This window comes from Bos mutus, chromosome 12 (genome assembly GCF_027580195.1).
Source record: "Bos mutus isolate GX-2022 chromosome 12, NWIPB_WYAK_1.1, whole genome shotgun sequence".
Classification (NCBI taxonomy): Eukaryota; Metazoa; Chordata; class Mammalia; order Artiodactyla; family Bovidae; genus Bos; species Bos mutus.
This window is the reverse complement of record NC_091628.1, coordinates 25991493-26010785: the sequence shown is the minus strand read 5'-3', so window position 1 is coordinate 26010785 and position 19293 is coordinate 25991493. Positions and strand designations below refer to the sequence as shown.

General features: G+C 32.7%; 1 protein-coding gene across 6 annotated transcripts in view; it reads left to right on the top strand.

Annotated features, from left to right (window-relative positions):
- NBEA (neurobeachin) overlaps positions 1–19293 on the top strand; it is a 672120-nt gene that overhangs the window by 309711 nt on the left and 343116 nt on the right. For all 6 annotated transcript variants that reach the window (XM_070380422.1, XM_070380424.1, XM_070380423.1 and 3 more), the window contains one exon: positions 6186–6247. In XM_070380422.1, coding sequence (XP_070236523.1) covers positions 6186–6247 — 62 coding nt within the window. The remainder of the gene's footprint in view (positions 1–6185; positions 6248–19293) is intronic.

Here is a 19293-nt window from a genome sequence, read left to right as displayed (position 1 = left end):
TTTTGTCACTTATTTTTAAACTTAGCACGTGGCCTGGTATCTGGCACATAAGACAGAATGCTCAATAAATGCTTTTTTAATACATTAGGCTCTTGTTCTTAAAAGAATACTCTTATTTTTCCTTAAAATCTTTTTTCTCCAACATTTATATAAATATACATCAACTATTTATTTACTCAGTGAATGGTGGTTTTTAGATTTATTCTTTTAGTTAAAGTTTACTGAGAATATACTCGGAGCACTGCCCCAGGCATAGACGTGTAGCCTCTTCTCCCTTGGGAGAGGGCCCTTGCTGAAAGAAAACAATGGTCCTTAGAAGATGAGTCCCACCTCCAAGTATGACTCCTTGTTTGTCACCATAACACCTCGTACTCTTCACCTCCCGCCATAAGGGGGCATCCTGTTAGACATGGAATTTTTCCACACTGTCTTAAAGCATGTAAACTTGATCTTGTAATTCTGCGTATACATGAAGTCAGACTCAAACATTGAACAAAAGTGTCAGCATTTCTTGTATTAAAGAAAGACGGTTGTATCCCAAAGGGCAAACTTTTAAGATTCATTTTACAGTTTAGTGGGATTTGGTGGGGGTTTTGTTCTTGCTGTTTCTAAAAGTTGAAGCTGATTTCTCACCCCTAGTAAATGGAAACCCAAAAAAATGCCAGTGACATGAATGGTCCTTTACTAATCTGGACCCAGCAAATTTTTGCTGCATGGGTCTGGACCATCTCAAATTTGTCCACCTAATTCATCTTATCAAATACATGTATCCTGGCCAGTCAGCTAGCCAACCTTATCTTTCAACACGTTTTTGAATTCACTTTACACTGGTAAGATACTATGATCTATAGTTCAGTTCAGTTCAGTTGCTCAGTCGTGTCCAACCCTTTGCAACCCCATGAATTGCAGCACGCCAGGCCTCCCTGTCCGTCACCAACTCCTGGAGTTCACTCAAACTCATATCCTTCGAGTTGGTGATGCCATCCAGCCATCTCATCCTCTGTCATCCCCTTCTCCTCCTGACCACAATCCCTCCCAGAGTCTTTTCCAATGAGTCAACACTTCGCATGAGGTGGCCAAAGTATTGGACTTTCAGCTTTAGCATCAGTCCTTCCAAGGAACACCCAGGACTGATCTCTTGTAGAATGGACTGGTTGGATCTCCTTGCAGTCCAAGGGACTCTCAAGAGTCTTCTCCAACACCACAGTTCCAAAACATCAATTCTTCGGCGCTCAGCTTTCTTCACAGTCCAACTCTTACATCCATACATGACCACTGAAAAAACCATAGCCTTGACTAGACGGACCTTTGTTGGCAAAGTAATGTCTCTGCTTTTGAATATGCTATCTAGGTTGGTTATAACTTTCCTTCCAAGGAGTAAGTGTCTTTTAATTTTGTGGCTGCAGTCACCATCTGCAGTGATTTTGGAGCCCAGAAAAATAAAGTCTGACACTGTTTGCACTGTTTCCCCATCCATTTCCCAAGAAGTGATGGGACCAGATGCCATGATCTTAGTTTTTGGAATATTGAGCTTTAAGCCAACTTTTTCACTCTCCACTTTCACTTTCATCAAGAGGCTTTTTAGTTCCTCTTCACTTTCTGCCATAAGGGTGTCATCTGCATATCTGAGGTTATTGATATTTCTCCCTGCAATCTTGATTCCAGCTTGTGCTTCTTCCAGCCCAGCATTTCCCATGATGTACTGTGCATAGAAGTTAAATAAGCAGGGTGACAATGTACAGCCTGAACATACTCCTTTTCCTATTTGGAACCAGTCTGTTGTTCCATGTCCAGTTCTAACTGTTGCTTCCTGACCTGCATATAGGTTTCTCAAGAGGCAGGTCAGGTGGTCTGGGATTCCCATCTCTTTCAGAATTTTCCACAGTTTATTGTGATCCACAGTCAAAGGCTTTGGCATGGTCAATAAAACAGAAATATGTATTTTTATGGAACTGTCTTCCTTTTTTCCATGATCCAGCGGATGTTGGCAGTTTGATCTCTGGTTCCTCTGCCTTTTCTAAAACCAGCGTGAACATCTGGAAGTTCACAGTTCACGTATTGCTGATGGCTGGCTTGGAGAATTTTGAGCATTACTTTACTAGCATGTGAGATGAGTGCAATTGTGTGGTAGTTTGAGCATTCTTTGGCATTGCCTTTCTTTGGATTGGAATGAAAACTGACCTTTTCCAGTCCTGTGGCCACTGCTGAGTTTTCCACATTTGCTGGCATATTGAGTGCAGCACTTTCACAGCATCATCTTTCAGGATTTGAAATAGCTCAGCTGGAATTCCATCACCTCCACTAGCTTTGTTCGTAGTGATGCTTTCTAAGGCCCACTTGACTTCACATTCCAGGATGTCTGGCTCTAGGTGAGTGATTACACCATCATGATTATCTTGGTCGTGAAGATCTTTTTTGTACAATTCTTCTGTGTATTCTTACCACCTCTTCTTAATATCTTCTGCTTCTGTTAGGTCCATGCCATTTCTGTCCTTTATCGAGCCCATCTTTGCATGAAATGTTCCCTTGGTATCTCTAATTTTCTTGAAGAGATCTCTAGTCTTTCCCATTCTGTTGTTTTCCTCTATTTCCTTTCATTGATCACTGAGGAAGGCTTTATCTCTCCTCGCTATTCTTTGGAACCCTGCATTCAAATGCTTAGATCTTTCCTTTTCTCCTTTGCTTTTCGCTTCTCTTCTTTTCACAGCTATTTGTAAGGCCTCCCCAGACAGCCATTTTGCTTTTTTGCATTTCTTTTCCATGGGAATGGTCTTGATCCCTGTTTCCTATACAATGTCATGAACCTCTATCCATAGTTCATATACAGTATTCCATCATTGTTTCTAGTCAGAATATTTATTCTGGTTAGCATATATCTGCAGATAAAGGTGGCTTTTTGTTGTATTTGTTGGAGGAGCAGATAAGTTTAATTCCCTTGGGGCCTACTTCTTAATTGACAAGGTGAGAAAAGTCATCATGGAATAGAAATAACTAATCCTTAGTATCATTTCCCATTGTATCCCTTTCTCTATATTCTTCTTCTTAACGTTCAAAAACGTGTAATTTTATTTCTTTCAGTTGGAGATATATAATCTTTGAATTTTATCTTAACCCTCCAGTCCCACTTTCTCACACTGCGTATATTTTGATCAGCCCAAGCTACTAGAAAGGTCTTCTCAGGATTTATTGGTCCTCTGCTCCCTCTGTACTTTTTGTTAAGCTTTTTGTTCCCACATCTGACCAACCTATATGTTATCTTCTCCAAGAAAACTGTCAAAATCACCCAAGATGGAATTAACCATTATGATCTTTCTCACGGTCACATGTTGTTATCCTGTTAGTATCAAATTGTTTTAGTATCAAATTGTTTAAACAGCTCTGCAGCAGATGAGAAATGGGCTTTTGAGTTAGATGACTTGAATTCAGGTCCCAGTTCCACCACTGACTGAATGAAACACCTTGGGCTAGTCACTGAATCCCTTCATTTTTTAACCTACCACATGAGGTAATAATAACTAGTTCAAATAGTTGTTAAGAGAATCAAATAAAACAGCATGTATAAATGCAACCTGTAAATGATCAAGTTCTTTGTAAGTGTTAGATAATCTTAGATTTGAATTGAAAGATGGAGCCCTTAGGAAGATGTAGATACTGTCGTATTATTTATACTCCTGAGTGCTAACACTGTCCTTTACTCATACAAGGGGTTTTCAAATGAGTTGATTTGATGATAAATTTCTTGCCAGATACAAAAAGGAAAACAAAATCACATCTCATTTGAGACATATGCTTGTAAAATACTTGCTTTATGCATATATAGCCTGAGTTATTTGTAGCATTGCTAGATAAATTTGGCTTTCTTAAGCTTATGGCTAAAGTTGTACAAAATCACATTTATTGCTTTCACCTTAAAATTTCAAAAATAAGTGCTTTTATTATTTATAGAATGTGCAAGGATACTGTCGTCAGTGTTTGTATTTTCAATAGCTCTATTAAATGTCTCAATATCTCTAGATATCTTCAGTGCATATCTCTAATAAAAATCCATTTGTCTTAGTAATACTTTTGTTGACACTTAGAAATAGTGCCAACCAAAATGATTATAAAGTTTTTGAAAGGTGATGACCCTTCCAAAATTGTCTCTGCTTGTGTTCTCATGGCAAAATTAGGTTTTCATTTTTGTTTCTTTTTTTTTTTTAATTTGAAGGGGGTCCATTATCATTCTGTTCGTTCTAATTACATCTCATTAGTAAAGGTGCAAAGATATAGTGACCTGAAATCACAATGGCCATTTTCAAAGTTCCCAGAATACTTTTTATCAAATTGCAGTTTCACTATCCTGTCATTTTGTTATCACTTCCTTGAACAAAAGCATTGACGGAGCATTTGTCTGTATTTTTCTTATTATGGAATGATAGTATATATTTGGGGAAAAATATGGATATTCTTGTTACATGCAGTTCTTTAGAAGTTCATTTAAAATTAGTCTGTGAGAAATGAATATAACTGCATATTTTTTTCTGATTTGTAAAAACTGTATGTATTTCAAAACTCTAGTACACAGAATATATGATGAATAATTCTTTGTATAATCAATCATTATATAGCCTTGTAACCTAATACTTCATTATATAGCCTTAGAGTCTAAAATCTAAATTGATATGCAGTACAAATTTTAATTTTTTAATTCTTCTACTATGCATAGCTCTTTGGCCTTCTACTTAGTTTTTCTTTGTCTGAATTTCAAATAGTTGAGTAGCCAACAGGTGATAAACGTCCCATTAATCTTTCTGACTCTAGCTCCTGAGCATTAGAATCGCTGATCAATTACAACAATTGTCTCTTAAATGAGCTTTTCACATCTGCCTCTTATTTCATTAGTTAGCTGTCTGCCCAAAGATCTGATAAAATGGAATACTGGTGCCTTTTTACAACTTGTTCTGTAGGTCTGCACATTAAGGGTAGAGTTGTTAGCAGAATGGGCACAAAAGGGTATTTATCCACTCCCTACAATAAATATACGTGCTAGTGTCTGGAAGACATTTGAGACTCTTTACTGAAATCACCTTAAGAAGGAAAAAATAACTGGTTCACTTTAGCTAGCTATTTAGCAACAGCTAATGTAAGATCGGGCTTCCCTGGTAGCATGGCATTTCTCATTATGCAGTGCTTTTACTGATTATATTTGTCTTCATATAAAAAGAAAAATGAGTCTATTAATTTAGTTAATTTTAGAAACAGTTAAAAACTTTTAAAAATATATTTTAAATTAGCAAACATCATGATTAACATACTGTCCTCCAGAGATTGTTATTAATCCTTGGTTACATTTTTCTCTATATGTTAAAAATACTACCCAATCATGACCTGCCTTCTCTTCTTATACAGCAGTCATCCTTTGAATGGAAAAAAAGTCAATGAATAATATATATAATCAACATTTAGACTGTTTTTAAGAAGAGTATTTTCTTACTTGTAGAATGGTAATAATAATAGTATGTCACAAAATATAATGAGAACTAAAGGAGATGTTTGTACATAAGGCACTTAACACAGTACCCAGCACATAGCACGTGATCAATGAGTAGTAGCCATTATAACATTGAATTCTTTTTACTTCTGACTTCTATTCAGAGACTTTGGAAGCAGAACAATGGAATATTTTATTTTATAAGTATTGTATAACATGCTAATTATATGAGAAATTCATTTTTTTAATATTTCAAAATTCATTTAACCATTGAAAACCTATGGGTAGATATAATAAAGTAAAAATTATTTTAATTTTGTCTTTTGGAAGAAAATTTAGATAGATACTCAGTGATTATTGTTCTATATTTCTGGAGACAATCACATTGTAAATGTCATTGGAATAAAAGGAGCTCTAACTGGCTTATCAGTTTTGAAAGCGACACATGCCTTGTTTAAATATAAGAAATGCCTTGACCAAATAAATAACCCAAGTCTGAGGTCAATTTTTATGTATTTTTCATATCTTCTTGAAATATCTGTATATTTTGAAATTAATGCTATAAGAATGTGTTACTGAGTATCTCAATTCATTTTACTTTAGGAATTCTATTTTTTAATAATGTTTTATAAGTTAAAACTATATAATGAATTAACTTAGAATGATGATTTCTACCACTGTTATTTCATTTTATTTTAACCTTTCTTTTTTGTAGGCCTCGTTTGTATGAAGTCCAGCACATCTGTAGTTGAGCTTGTTATGCTGCTTTGTTCTCAGGTATGAAATCTTAATCATGTGATTACATTAAACTACATGAGGATTGCTTTATGTCATTAAACAGGAGAATGGATGTAAATAAATATGTATATGTTTATGTATTTTAAAATATCTATTATCTCATAGATGAAGAAAATAGAGATATGTATTTATGTAAATGATCTTACCATGCAAATATTGATTTAATCTCCCTCCTTCTCCCCTCCTGTTAGCTGTCTTATTTTCCATCTTACCTAGCCTTCTATTGTTCCTTATTTTTTAATTTCTGCAAATATATATATATATATAATTTGTTATAGCTATTTTGATACCCTTCTTTACATCCATCTTTTTTAAATGATAGAGTAGTATTTATAATTTTGATGTTCATTGTTAATTAATATGGTTTCTTTTTCACTATTAGAGATAACGCAAACTGGAGGTTGTTTTTCTAATGCAATAGCCAGAGTATAAAACACAGCTGATCAGTGAGGGATTTTTGATATGATACATTGCTGCTTTCCCTTTTTTAATGTAATTTATATATTTCAGTATAAAATCTAAAAATCTACTTATACTATTTATCTTTAATAATCAGAATTAAAAATAGAATTATAATTTCTGGCTATTGTTTTTTTAAGCAATTAGAAGAAAATAGTATGTAACATTTTTCTGATAACCAAAATAGGGACCTAATGGTCTTTCTTCTCGCCAGCTCTGCCAAGTCTCCTGGTGGTCCTGATTTTCACATAAGTATTAAATATTTTGTAATATGAGAATGAAAAAAGAACTTATGTATGTTTGTAATAAGTAGTTTTTACATCCTAATTTCCTCAGTAGAAAGGAAAATTTATATATACTGTTTCTATTTACTGACCTGAGGTCTGACTAAAATCACAACTAACTTCCAAATAAATAGCAATAGGGCTTCAACCAATCCTTTAAAGCATCAACAAAAGTAAAACAACCAAAACTTACCTATTTTTCAGTCTTCAGGTTTACTTTCTTCAAGAATATATTCATAGGGATATCATTAGATCCATTTTCCACTTTTCATCCAGATACATAAATAAGGAAGATGTTAAAGGAAACAGCATCCCTGGCAGGAGTTCATCTGCAGGACATTTGAGAATTGTTACCCAAAGCCAGAGTCCTGAGTTCGAGAGACACTCTGTGAAATCTGTCTGGACCTCATAGGTTCTTGATGATGCCAGGTTGAAAGAAATGGTTTCATGGGGGAAAATAATGTAAAATTCCTTCTTCCTTAGCTCCTGGTTTCACTGCAGTTCAGAAAAATAAAGAAGAATGTAGCATTAGGGTCTAGTGTCTTTGATGGCCTCATCATCTAATCATAGGTTTAACATTACTCATTTGCTGGCTCCAGGAATTCCTGCCATTAAGGGCCCTAGAGATGAAACTTTGCCTCAGTTATTGATTGAAAGGAAGAGTGAGAAATTTAAGCTCTCTATGCAGTGCACTTTCTTTCAGTGTTTCAGCAAAGCTGTATTATAAACATGTCTCTCAACTTGATCTTTAGGTTGAATGTCTAAAATAATTCAGTGCATTTTAAATATTTAAGTGGTTTATTGATTTAAAATACCTTGTTTAAATGGTTTAAAAGTCTTTATTAAAAAAAAAAAAAAACAAGCTGCAGTTGTTTCATTTTCTATTAAGCTGAAAAACTGTACTTTCCACAAAATATTTTTAAAGAAATAACTGATAAATCAGTAATCTTCCTTTGATGCAATTCAGATGGGAATAATTCACTGTTCTACTTTAAAATTAGCTTATGAAAACATCTTTTGCAGATCATTCATTGTTGGACAGATATATAAAACCTTGGCTTTGAGGACACAAAAAATGGACATGTCTTCAGAATTTCTTAAAATAATCTGCCATTTTCTCCACGACTCAAATTCATGATGATTTATATCCTGTTTTCATCCATTAGCCAGACAACATAGCAGTAGCAGACTTCTGATAAAGAGAGATAAATATAGGTGCGGGTGCTGTGGAGATTGCTTAGCAAGCAGCTCTGTCCAATGGCTGAGTTCTCTCCTTCAGACCTTAATGCATTTCTTTGACAATGGAGCTGATCCCTATAGAATTAGCATGGTTCTGTAGGCTTTTTTTTTTTGGTGCCAAGGCAGAGGCAATCCTGAGGAATTCTTAAAACAGCAGAGTTTTGAGTTGTTTTTCTTCTGTTTTACAGTTAGCCCTTTGCAAATGTTGATATAACTCCATGTTATTATGATCAGCAGTTATTAGTACTAATAAAATAGCTGGAAATCTGAATGAATAACTATCTTGATGGACTGCATGAGTAAGTTTTTCCCACAGTGGGAACACACAGCAAAGATGTTATCCACACTGTGGTTTAATTATTGGTTAAAATAAGTTTTCAATGCAAATGGAATTTTCTGGTTTATTTATTTGTTTAGAATTTGTTTTTTTTTTTTCTCTAAATTTGGATAAAACATGGAAAGATAACATTTTGTTTGGAGAAAACAGGTAGTGAAGAACAGAAAAAGGAAAGGAAAAAGCAGCATTTCTCACAGCATTTGTTTTTCTTTCATTAGATGCCTTTATTTTGATGCTTTTGATTTCGGAAATTTCATGTTAACTACCACATATTATTAAGTCTATCAGCTTTTCTTTCCTTTTTATCTTGAGCTCTTGAATAAACTTACTATTGCCAGTGGTTTGTGTGCAAAATATGGTCTAAATTTACATGCGATCATATTACAAGTGTCTGAAGGTACTTGTCAAGGATAATTCAGTTCATATGGACAGTCTTTTAAACTCTAAGGGACATACATGCCAGTGGAATTTTAGGTCTCTTGAAAAACATATTTTAAGTTCTAAGGTGCTATTAGCATTATCATTATATTGCATTAACTGTTCCACAGATATTCAAAAACATTTTTTTACTGGATATGGAGTTTTCTTCTTCCTATAAATCTCATGACATAAAAGTAAATTTCAAGATTTATCTATTCTTCTTTTCTTTCAATTTGTTTTTAAAATGTACTTAGTAGTATCTTTTTTAAAAATAAAGAGTAAAATGAACTGGAGTAAAATAATATAAAGTGTCTTGAAAAGTCAGTGCTTAATCAGTGAATATAGTGTTTCCTCCGGAGTTCTTCAGTATCTCACAGGTCTACTATTGTCCTCTGTCGACTTCTTTAAGTTTCACAATCAGATGTGGTTGAGATGCTTTTCATTATTCTGTATATGTACCTTATTTTTCCATTACATTATTCTGAATGTATTATATTCTTTGATGAAGAGCAGATTTAGTTTTCAAGTAAACTTTTTAAGGTACTATAATAGTTTCTAATTATTTCCAGATTTTTTTTAGGAAGTCTCCATCAGAGGTACTCCAGGAAAAATTGAGTGATGTTATCCCATAGGATTTCTTTAAGTTTTCATAAGTAAAGCTTAGCAGATGTCACTTGCATTTTTCTGTGCCTTATATGTCAATAAAAAATGTTTTATAAATTGAGAGACTTTTATGTAAAAAAAAATATGTCTCAGTATTTAAGTACTTTCTGACTTGAAACACTGATTAAGCAAATGTATGCTTAATAAATCATTTTTATTCTCATTAGAAACCCCAAAATATATAAGTAACATAAAGTAGAAGTCAGCCTTGCAAGTCTCTTTAAGATCTGTGTATGAAGTTACTAACATGAAATATTTTGTGGTCTTGTTTGCCTTTATTCTTTTTTAAATACATCATATACTTAAAGAATTCTAGTGACTTCCCTGATGTGATCAAGGCCATAACCCAGGACTTCTAAACACAGCACTTACAAAAGGAACCACAACTAAAGAACTATCTTCCTGTTTTTAAATGATTTAGCCTTTGAACTTTTAATTTTTTTAAATTTTTTCTCCAATTTGATACAGTTTAATCAGATGGTACAGAGGAAAAGACATACTTTTCTTCTTCTAAGTATAATAAACCTAAGACTGAGGTGCAAAGACATAGATAAGATGAATATAGAGGCCTGCAAAAGAATATTTCTTCATAAGTACTCAATATTTAAAGAGTTTTTGGTGTTTAAAATAAAGTGATAAATTTAAGAAAAATATACATGAACTACATTTTTTCAAGCATCTTTGAAAATATGAAATCTTACTAATTATCATGGTGAAATTATGTCACATTGAATTATTTAGTTACAACTTTTTCTATTTTAGCTTTGTAATCTCTATTAAAGATCTGTTGATATATTTTTCTATTTCTTAAAATCTAGTGTTCTCCATGAAACTTGCCTGTTAGTCTAGCTGAATTTAAAATGAAGGAAGAATAAAAAGTAATGGCTTGATATTTTAAATTGAGTATCATCAAGTGATAACTATATGTGGTATAGAAAATTGATACTGTGAACTATAAAAATAAGATTTTCATGAAAGGCTTTAATAAGATGGACTAAAGACGTACCTCTTGAAGTTAATAGACTTTCTACACAGCCTAAGCAGGCAAGGAGATTCAGTCTAAACAAAGGTCTGGAGAGAAATGAAATGAACCTGTATGTGCTCAGACCAGTGACCAGCTCATTTTGGAGTGTATCAGAAATTAAGTAGGAGACATGTGATTATTTGGGTTTATTTGTAATACAGGTAGACCCATTTCCATGCAGTACATCTCAAAAGAGTGGTTCCTCATATAAAAGATTATAGTATCTTAATAGCCTAGAGTTGAGATTGATAAAAACATCTCACTTGTAAATACTTTTAATAGTCCATGTTGTTTCCTGTTACCATTTCTGCCTGTGTTTTTTAAAGGAATAGAGCCACTATGTTATTCCTGAATATCTAAGAAATCCCTACCTTTATCTCTGGACCATGCCTAACCTAACCCCAGCTTTTATCTGTGCTATAATGTCATCTCAAAGTTAAAGGAGCAAATCAGGCATTTAAAGATTTTTGGAATTAATATGGTTGTATCATCTTTATTGCCAGAAACTTTTAATATATCCTAAATATAAATAAAAGTTAAGTAGGAAATTGAAAATGTTGTAACGTATATAGACCATTCTCAATATGGGTCATAATAATCACTTTCAATTATTAGAAAATAGGGAGAAAATTATACAATGAAATGTATACATTCTAAAGAAAAAAGCTTTTAGTAAGTATTACTAATAAAGTATTACTGCTGCTGCTGCTGCTAAGTTGCTTCAGTCATGTCCGACTCTGCGACCCCATAGACAGCAGCCCACCAGGCTCCCCCGTCTCTGGGATTCTCCAGGCAAGAACACTGGAGTGGGTTGCCATTTCCTTTTCCAATGCATGAAAGTGAAAAGTGAAAGTGAAGTCGCTCAGTCGTGTCCGACTCTTAGGGACCCCATGGACTGCAGCCTTCCAGGCTCCTCCATCCATGGGATTTTCCAGGCAAGAGTACTGGAGTGGGGTGCCATTGCCTTCTCCAAAGTATTACTAAGTATTTGTAATCAGAAAATGTTTATTTAATGTGTCTTGGGGAGAATGCTACCGAGCAATCACAGCAATAATTGTCTACCCAATTATTTACACCATCTTCTATGAAAATTTGATCAAAGATTTAAAGAGCATGGAATTCAATTACTTTTGATCACTTCCATGAGGTCTTAATGGACATGATTTTGAGCAAACTCCAGGAGATAGTTAAGGACAGGGAAGCCTGGTGTGCTGCAGTCCACGGGGTCACAAAGAGTCAAGCAGGATTTAGGGACTGAACCGCAACAGCAGTAGCATGGGGTCTTTTATTGTTGATTTCTTTTATTTCAACTCTGGAAAAATTGGCAGGTATAGTTTGAGTTGATCACTTTTCTATTATAAAATATTTTTAAGCTACCTTAATGTGTATGATACTTGTACATGATGCAGCACTTCAATCCTTGATAATGATTAGTTCATATCCAACCTGAATTATAAATACAGAAGGAAAATGACAGCTAAACTTCAGTGCTGGGCTCATTTGTGTGAAAATGGTACTAATATAAGAGAAACAACAGTTATTTTCTTATGTATGAATTCTCATCAATTTTTGCCAAAATTGGGACAAAAAGAAATTGGTAAGCCTTGGCCTCCTGCAGGATAGTCTTTAAGAGTGCTACAGTGTCTGTGACACAGGAGAAGGAATATAGTATATTCTGAGGTACACAGATTTCCCTGGATACTGATAGACCACTTCCCTGAACTAAAACTCCTTTCCACACTTGGATACAATGTCCACCCCTTCCCTGTCTTCCCTGTTTGGGTTTGTTTGTTTTCTTCTAATTTTTATTTTTGTGTATTTACATTATATAAATTCTTCAGGAGCATTACAACAATTTGAAAAATAGTGAAAACAGTGGTATATATTTCATTATCCTTCCATTTTGTATATTCTCTTGCTCTTTGGTGGATTTTTTCCATTTAATCCTCTGTACTTCAGCATACTTTATTTTATAATAAGTTATATAAAGTATTTTATAGTAGGTAATTTTATTTGTCCTCTTTTTCTTTGCTTGCACATTTCTTCGTGATCATTTTTTTCTGTGGTTTTGTTGTTGTTGTTTAAATAATTGTAGACTCATAGGAAGTTGCAAAAAATAGTACACAGAATCCAGTGTACCCTTTCCCCAGCCTTCTCCAATAGCACCATCTTATATAAATGTAATACAGTGTCAATAGAAGGAAATCAATATTGGTATAATACTTTTAACTAGATTACAGACATTTTTCAGCTTTCACTATCCTTTCCATGCATTCATTTGTGTGTATGCTATTTCATTCCTATCAGTGCTATTTTATTCTTTATATTGATGTAATCACTACCACTATCAAAATATAAAATTCAGAATTATTACTATTACTTCATATCTTCCCAGTTATTTCAAACTCTTTTCTTTCATGAAACTTTTCAGGTTTATTGTTATATGATTTTAATCAATCCATCCTTCCCTTTTACATTTGAAATACATATATCTAGACAGGAAATATAGGTCCCTGTTTACATGTTTTAATTAGATGTTCTTATAGGTGATAAAGGCATGATATTCTTTATCTATTACATTGGAGTTTCCTTTAGAGTAAGCATCATGCCAACCATTCCTCATTACTGGAAGCATTTCATTCAGCCAATGGAGAAAATAAGTTTTGTATAGTTTCATCAGTATATTTATTTCACATTGAGATCTCTTTGAATTGTAGAATTTTTTTAAACTATGCAAAAAGAAAGACTAAACTTAAGGATTACAAAGCCTTAGAGTCTTTCAAGGTTGCATTATGAATGTTATTAATTTTAATTATGCTATACATTTACACCATAAAAAAATCATTTTATTTTTATGTTGCCAGTGATGTTTTTTGTTTCGCTCCTTACCACGCCATCCACACCTTGCAGTATAGTATAGATATTTAATATCTATACTATAGATAGTATAGTATAGTATAGCACCTAGTATAGATATTTATTAATTACTTACAGAGTTAATTCTTTGAATATTGTGAATAATGCTGCTATTAACATTGACCTACAAGTTATCTGAGTCTCTGTTGTCACTTCTTTTAAGCTTATACCTTTAGATATCAGGTGTATAATTGAGTAGAATTGTTGAGTCATTTGGTAATTCTGGGTTTAATTTTTTGAGGAATTGCAAGTTTTCCACAAAGTCTGTATCATTTTATATTTCTATGAGGAATAAACCAGGGTTCCAATTTTCTCCATGTCTTCTCCAACACTTATTATTTTCTGTCTCTCTCCCTCTTTATCTTTGGTTTGTTTATTTGTTGTTTTTTAAATTATAGCCCTTCCTGATAAGTATGAAGTAGTATCTCATTGTGATTTTTATTTATGTTTTCTTGATAAGTAGTGATGTTGACATCTTTTCATATGCCTATTAAAATCCTTTCTCATTTTTAATTGAGTTTTTTGTCGTTGAGTTGAAAGTGTTATTCTGGACATTAAATCCTTATCAAGTATATGATTTGCAAAAATGTTCTCTGATTCTGTAGGTTATTTATTTTCATTCTCTTGATAGTGTCCTTTGATGCACAAAAGTTTCTAATTTAATGATGTCCAGTTTATCAACTTTTGTTATTGTTACCTATGCTTTTGATATCATGTTTTTGAACCTATGGCCAAGTTCAAGCTCATGGAGATTTCCCCCTTTATTCTCTGCTAATAGTTTTGTTACTTTAGGACCTCAATTTAGATCTTTGATTCATTTTGAGTTATTTTTTATATCCAGTATGTATAGGGATCCAAATTTATCCTTTTGCAAATGATTATCCATTTTTCTTAGCACCATTTGCTAAAGAGACTATCCTTTCCCCATCAACAGATCTTGGTACTCTTGTTGAAAATCAGTTGAGCATAGATGCCCATGATGATTTTTAATGCAAAAGTAGTCCCTGAAAATTAAGCACAATTTAAAAATAAGTATTAGAGGTTTGAATAAAATTTCCTATTACCTCATATTTTCACTACCCAGGAGTAGTAAAAAATTATCATTTAATATATATCCTTTCAAATTATATTTCTACACATAAATGCAAAATTGTTAATAGTATAAGCAAAAATTGCTGTTGTAACAGCAATAGCTTACAAATTACTTTTCCCAGTTGATAATGTAGAGTAGTGCTGTCCAATCAAAATATGATGTGAGCTACATATGACTTTAAATTTTTTAAAACTATATTTTAAAAAGTGAAAAAAGAGTAGGTGAGATTAATTTTAGTAGTATATTTCATGTAACCTAAATATAATTTCAGCATACATGTAATCAATATAAAAGCATTTAAAATGAGGTATTTTACATTTCTTTTTTCCTTAGCCTTTCAAATCAGGCATATGTTTAATACTTAGAACGTTTATCAGGTCACACTAACCACATTTGAGGTGCTTATAATAGCTGCATGTGATGTAGATTCTGTATTGGTCAGTACAGCTCTTTCTTCATATATGAACATCTGTGTTTTTTTAAATGTTAATGTAGTCTAAAAATAGAACTAGGTATTCCAGAAGTCCAGAATATTGTAGGTCTTCAAGCAAAGATCAGCTAATTGTGTCAAAGATTCTTGCCCTGGGTAAAAAGGACAGACAATACATCAGTTTCTGTGCAACACTAAAATTCTAATGGCTTATCCAACTATAATTGCATTGTTATTCATGAATAAATATAAAATATTCTACTGTAACTGTACATAACTCTGCTTCATGGTAATAAAGCACAAACAGGGTTTTAACATTCCAGGTTTAATACTAGAACTTCCTTCTATTTTTAAATGGTAGCATAGATAATGGCTATGAGGTATTTTGGGGGTATAATTTGTATATAATTAAGTTATATATATATAAATAAATGGGATAATTTATTATTTTGCCAAGATGTCAATTGAGATAGTGTGCACTACATGTTTGCTATATGAGAGTGAATAAGCCAAGCAGACAATGAAGCATCAACAGCTCAATCCTGAATGGTTGCTTCCCTATTTATTGTTGAAAATAAGGAAATTTTCTCAATGGTTTCTTGCTTCTATATAAGTACAGAAGTTAGCCACAAAGTATTAGTATATAAAAGGTCTCAGAAAATACATCTTGAGAAACATTAAATGTCTATTTTATCTTTGGTTTATCTGTGAACATATTTGACAAACTAAACTTGCATCATAGTTTAATATAATAATACCCAGCACTTTTATGATAGTCCCATACAGTCTAGAGCTCTTAATTCTAAAGATATAATTTCTCTTATATTCATATTTTAATTTATCTTATTTTTTCTGGCCAAGTATCTCAAGTTAACAAGTTTTCAGCATCACTGTGCTGATACACCTATTCTTAGCTCTAGAAAAACATAACATTGAAAGATGATCATCGAGTGGTATGAACAGTATTATATAACTTAAGATAAAATAGTATATCAGTCAAGACTTCGCTCTTACATGTTCTGTTAAATGTAACATTTTTTTACCATTAATCATTGATATTAGAGAAAGACATTCCTTGTTATTTCATTGACTATAGACCAGTAGGATTTTGTTTTATTGGTTTTAAGTTTTAAAAGTTCTTTTTTCTCAAAACTACATTCTAAAACCCTGTTCTAGCTTTTACTCTTTTCCTACCTATGTAAATCTTAAAATATGAAACATTCTCTTATTTAATAAAGTTGGCATTTCCTTTATTTCTTCTGATCATTTCTGGTAGCAGACAGTAAAGAAGGAGTATCCTCTCAAGTTCAGCTGAATATAAATTTGCTTATATGTTGTATATGTTCATAGATATAGAAAATGCTGTTTAAAAATATATATTGTAAACCAAACTAGATTATTTTTCATTATGAATACAAACATAAGTATGTATATGTATATATTCATAAGATTATTTATTATTAAAAGTTGTAGTAATTTTACTACACAATTCAGCAATCTACTGAGATCCTACGTAACCTCATTATCTTTGTACAGTACACCAACTCTTCTTTTAGTGATCAACCAGATATATTTCCATGTTGCCTAATGATTTTTCTATTATTGACCTCCATATAAATAATCTCTTTGTACTAGTCATTGATTATTCATTTCTTACTTTCAGGTTTTCCTACAATGCTTTCTGTAAACTATTCATAAAAATAAGCAATGAAAATTTTTTTAAAAGTCTATACTTTGAGTACTTGCTTATTTTTCCATTATTTTGCATTCATTGAAAACATTACTCATCTCTGTTTTTCTCTCTGCATAGTATTTTTTTTTACTTCAGTCCTTGTACTTAACAATTTTTCTTATTGAACAGAATTATAAGCATGCCAGTTATAATGAACATTTGTTATAAAGTTGTTTTGAGGAACATACCTATTTCTTTTATTGGCAACTAATGATAAATAGGCATTAAAGATATAGGAAGTAAAAACTGATTCTGGAGTTCCAAAAGACAAGATCTCAGTTTAACCTCCCATTTTTACCTTGAAATATTTCCCTTATTTTCAAGAAATTTGAAATGAATTAAGTCTCTAAGGACATTAACTTGGTTAATTTAATTATATACAAAACAGAAGGCAATGGAAACTGTGCACTGAATTGATACAGAGGAGAAAACACTGGTGGGGGAAAAATTATGTGCAGGGTCCAGTATTTCTACTGTGTTGTCTAACTGCCATAAAGTGATTGTGAAGAGAACATGGGGATTTCATTGTCATCCTTCTGGAACCTATTTGTCTTCAAAGTGTTTAGTTTCAAAGGATCCTTAACTTGATATCCAAATCTCTGAAAAAGTCCTTCATCTTGAGGAAATGTTATGCATCCATGTAGAAGAGTTAAAAAATTGTGACAAACCTGTCTATACTTGACAGCTCTCAACACGCGTTCAAACCCAGTTTAGTATGTTTCCCCACGAGGATAAAAATTTGATGCCTACGTTTAATTTACACCTTTTCTTATGGCTGCTCATTTTCTTCAGTAGTGGAGCAAGTGAGTGAGTGTATGTTTTCTCAAATGGCAGAAAACTTTGGAAGGATTTTGTAGCTAAGATTTTTGAGTATACTTTTTTCCTGTCATTGCCAAGAAATTGACTTTGTTGAGATGACAATGAATTATTATTATTATCCTTTTGTATACATTTTCATGTATTCATTTACTTTGTTTTGGGACAGTGATTAAAGTGTCCTTTCCTTGCCCAGCTACCTCCTATTTCTTAACTCTCAGTGTACTTTATATGTTGTGTACTTTTCTTGTCACAAAGCTTTTAATATCTCCCCTTTCAGTATTTTACTTAATTTTTATTTTTTAATTTTGGCTGTGCAAGGTGGCATATGGGATCTTTGTTCCCTAACCAGGGATCAAAGCCCCTTACCCTGTATTGAAAGCATGGGACCGCCAGGGAGGTCCTCCCTAATAATTCTTTTGAAACTTCTAAAATCAGTTACACAGCAACATGCATTTAAGAAATACATTTTGAAATGCAGAAACAAATGTGTATCAGTGTAAAGGAATAGAATCACTGCATAACCTCATTCATTACTCATTTTTTTACATGCTCATTATAAGGTAACACTTTCAGTCTTACACAAATACCATATTATGGGAATGAAATACTGTCTGAGAGCTAAAAAGGGCCATAGTAATAAGGGATGTGGACACTACAATAATTATGATGTAGTTATGATACAATAATATACTACTTTACAAATAAGTAGAAGGAATTTAAATAATTGAACAATTTGAAAGGAAATATACACATCACTTTACAATATCTAAATCACTCCATGCTGGTGAGTTAGGAACTTTGAGGTTTGTGTGTGTGCAGTCTTGTTGAGAGGGAAGAATGACTTTAGTCAGTAGTTCTCAGCACTAAATTCACGTCACAATCACTTGGGAAGCTTTAAAATATAATAACACTGATGCCTGGGCATATCTTCAGAGGCTATTCTGATATGACTGGTGCTTTTTAGCAACAGTCCTGTTGATTTTTTGTTAGTTCAGTCAGAACTCATGGATTTGTGATACTATAGATTTTAGAGAAATAAATTCAACAACAGAAATACATTGAGTATGTATAGTATGCCAGTCACTTGCTACTTATTACATATACATAGTTGGATAAAATAAGATCTTTCTTTTTATAAATGAGTTTATAATCTAGAGGGGACACATATGTGTGAGATACCACTACAAATTATAGATAATTATATTTCAGAGCGAATGTTCCATGAGTAATAAAAGTAATATTAAGTGGTGAGAAAATAATGATGTAGGCTTGATCCATTTCTCATTTCCAAAGTTTTAAAATTATTTCTTTACACACTTTGATATTTGCTTTGCCAACATAAATTATTGTTATAGTATTGCCCTTTTTCATAGGAGTAAAATCTAAAGACTCATTTACAGAATAGGAGAATATGCTATTTGTTACACTTCCTATGGGTTACTTTTTACTTCACATTTCATTTTTTTTCTTTCCACTTACACATTCTTGTTTACCACCAAATACTATATACCATATTTTGCTGACAATTCAAGGAGTTTAGAGTTTTCAACTAAAGATGCCCTCAAAATTGATTATTTGTTGTGGCTCAGCTGGGTCAGGAAGATCATCC